Source organism: Sinocyclocheilus rhinocerous, unplaced genomic scaffold (assembly GCF_001515625.1).
Source record: "Sinocyclocheilus rhinocerous isolate Xijiao unplaced genomic scaffold, SAMN03320098_v1.1 scaffold3874, whole genome shotgun sequence".
Taxonomy (NCBI): Eukaryota; Metazoa; Chordata; class Actinopteri; order Cypriniformes; family Cyprinidae; genus Sinocyclocheilus; species Sinocyclocheilus rhinocerous.
Genome location: NW_015623683.1, coordinates 103,883 through 106,424, shown reverse-complemented (window position 1 = coordinate 106,424; position 2,542 = coordinate 103,883). Strand labels below are relative to the sequence as shown.

The 2,542-nt window shown below is 39.1% G+C and overlaps 1 protein-coding gene across 1 annotated transcript in view; it reads right to left on the bottom strand.

Moving 5' to 3' along the window:
• LOC107728228 (protein NLRC3-like) overlaps positions 1-2,542 on the bottom strand; it is a 67,061-nt gene that overhangs the window by 3,076 nt on the left and 61,443 nt on the right. Inside the window, exons 4-5 of the mRNA XM_016538364.1 lie at positions 1,401-1,514; positions 6-1,315 (exon numbers count right to left, since the gene is read on the bottom strand). Coding sequence (XP_016393850.1) covers positions 6-1,315; positions 1,401-1,514 — 1,424 coding nt within the window. The remainder of the gene's footprint in view (positions 1-5; positions 1,316-1,400; positions 1,515-2,542) is intronic.

The window sequence follows — 2,542 nt, the reverse complement described above, 5'->3', positions numbered from 1 at the left end:
TAGTGAATTATATTTCTTCTGGTTAAAAATCTTAGACAAAAGACTCTGTTTGGTTTGGTCAAACACATTTCTGTTCTTGGTTGTACAGGAGAGGTGTGCATATAGAGCTGCTAGATGTTCCTGAAGGCTCAGATGAACAAAGCTGAAGACTTTCCCCTGATACAAGCCCAACTCCTCTCTGAAGATCTGAGTGCACAATCCTGAGTACACTGATGCTTCTGTCACATCAATGCCACACTCTCTCAGGTCTTCCTCATAGAAGATCAGGTTTCCTTTCACAAGCTGCTGAAAAGCCAGTTTCCCCAGTTTGAGGATCATGTCTTCATCTGTCACCTTCTTCTCATAGTCCTTCTGATGTTTGATGTTGGTCTGAAGGATCAGGAAGTGTGTGTACATTTGAGTGAGAGTCTTGGGAATCTCTCCACTCTCTGCTGGACTCAACATCTTCTCGAGAACAGCGGCTGAGATCCAGCAGAACACTGGGATGTGGCACATGATGAAGAGGCTCCTTGATGACTTCAGGTGTGAGATGATCCTGTTGGCCAGACTCTGATCACTGATTCTCTTCCTGAAGTATTCCTCCTTCTGCGGCTCATTGAAGCCTCGTACCTCTGTCACTCGATGGACACACTCAGAGGGGACGAGATCCGCTGCTGCTGGTCTGGAGGTGATCCAGATGAGAGCAGAGGGAAGCAGATTCCCCACAATGAGGTTCATCAGCAGCACGTCCACTGAGGCTGATTCAGATATATTACACAGTTTCACTTTGCTCTTAAAGTTCAGAGACAGACGACACTCATCCAGACCATCAAAGATGAACAACACTTTATATTCTTCACTGGATATTTCCATTTCTTTAGTTTCAGGGAAAAAGACATGAAGAAGTTCTGAAAGACTGAGTGTTTTGTCCTTCATCAGGTTGATTTCTCTGAAAGGAAGTGGAAATATGAGCTGGACGTCCTGATTCTCTTTCCCTTCAGCCCAGTCCAGGATGAACTTCTGCACAGAGACTGTTTTTCCAATGCCAGCGACTCCCTTTGTCAGCACAGTTCTGATGGCTTTGTCTTGTCCAGGTAAAGCTCTAAAGATGTCACTGCATTTGATGGCTGTGTCCTCTGTTGCTGCTCTCCTGGATTGTGTCTCAATCTGTCTCACCTCATGCTCATTACTGATCTCTCCACTCTCACTCTCTGTGATGTAGAGCTCTGTGTAGATCTCATTCAGCAGTGTTGGGTTTCTCAGCGTCGCTGTTCCCTCATACAGACACTCAAACTTCTTCAGCAGATTTGATCTAAATGTGCTGAGGACTTCATGGCTGTAAAATAAAAAGTTAGTAAGCACAATGTCTAACATATTCTGAATCATATCTTCAAATCATATCTCTTACAGTAATGTTATACCTGAGATCAGGTCGTGTATCTCCACTCTTAAAATCTAATGGCTGAATCATAGACGCGTCACTCTTCATAATCACACAGCTGGACTCTGCTTCTGATCTCTTCTGATGAACTGAACTAAAATAGAGAGATAGATTCAAGTTAATTCTTTAAATTACTGTATGCAACAAATCAACTATGTTTATCATTATCAAATTCAATTTAAAATTCAAATTCATTTCATATACTGTTTATAACTGTGTTTTTAACTTGATAATATAATCATATTTTTATACAAATGTTATACCTGAGACCAGCAGCACAGATGGGAATTAAAATAGATTTGTTTGGTATCAGTACTTTACTTTACTATTTACTTTTCTGACAATTTTTACTTTACATTTACTTTACATTTTTTACACAAATATCTGTATTTTCAAACAAGTTACTTTAGTTCATTGTCAGCCTTTTTCAACGTAATATAATACAGATAACACTACCCCACTTGACTGAGAAATTAGAGACATTCCCAGGGCTGTACAGGGCGACATATATGTCGCACCACGTGCTATGAAAAAATCGGTCTGTGCGATGAATAATAATAATGAATAATTCAGAACAGTAGCACACAGCGATACAGTGTGTATCTGAGCCTGTTTAAAAACCTGTTGTTAAACAAATTATTTTTAAGTCTTTTTTTTATTTTATTTTTAAGTTTAATTGTTTTTAGTCCAAATTCACATAATAACATGTGTCGAGTGTTTGAAATAACTGCCTTTGTTGATCTGACATGGTTTCATATCACAGAATGTGGCAGAAATCATACTATTATATAATTCTATACAGTGATAAAAGTCGATTAGCATTACATTATAAATATACTTTATTCTTGAATAAAGCTCCGCTTTGAGCTCCGCTAGAGGGCACTCCATCCCATACCTTTGCCACTCAACCCCAGACTCAAATTCCCAGGCAGAGGGTTATGGGAAATGGTTATTGGACTTCAGCTGTTTTCAATCAGGAGGACTATAAAGGTTGCACTCACACACATTGCTGAGTATTGTTTAGCCTATAATGTTTTCTAGTTTCCGTTTTTCATGCTTGTGTTTTCCTTTGCATTGCCTTCATGTATTTTGGATCTTGGACTGTTTACCTGTTTTTTTTTT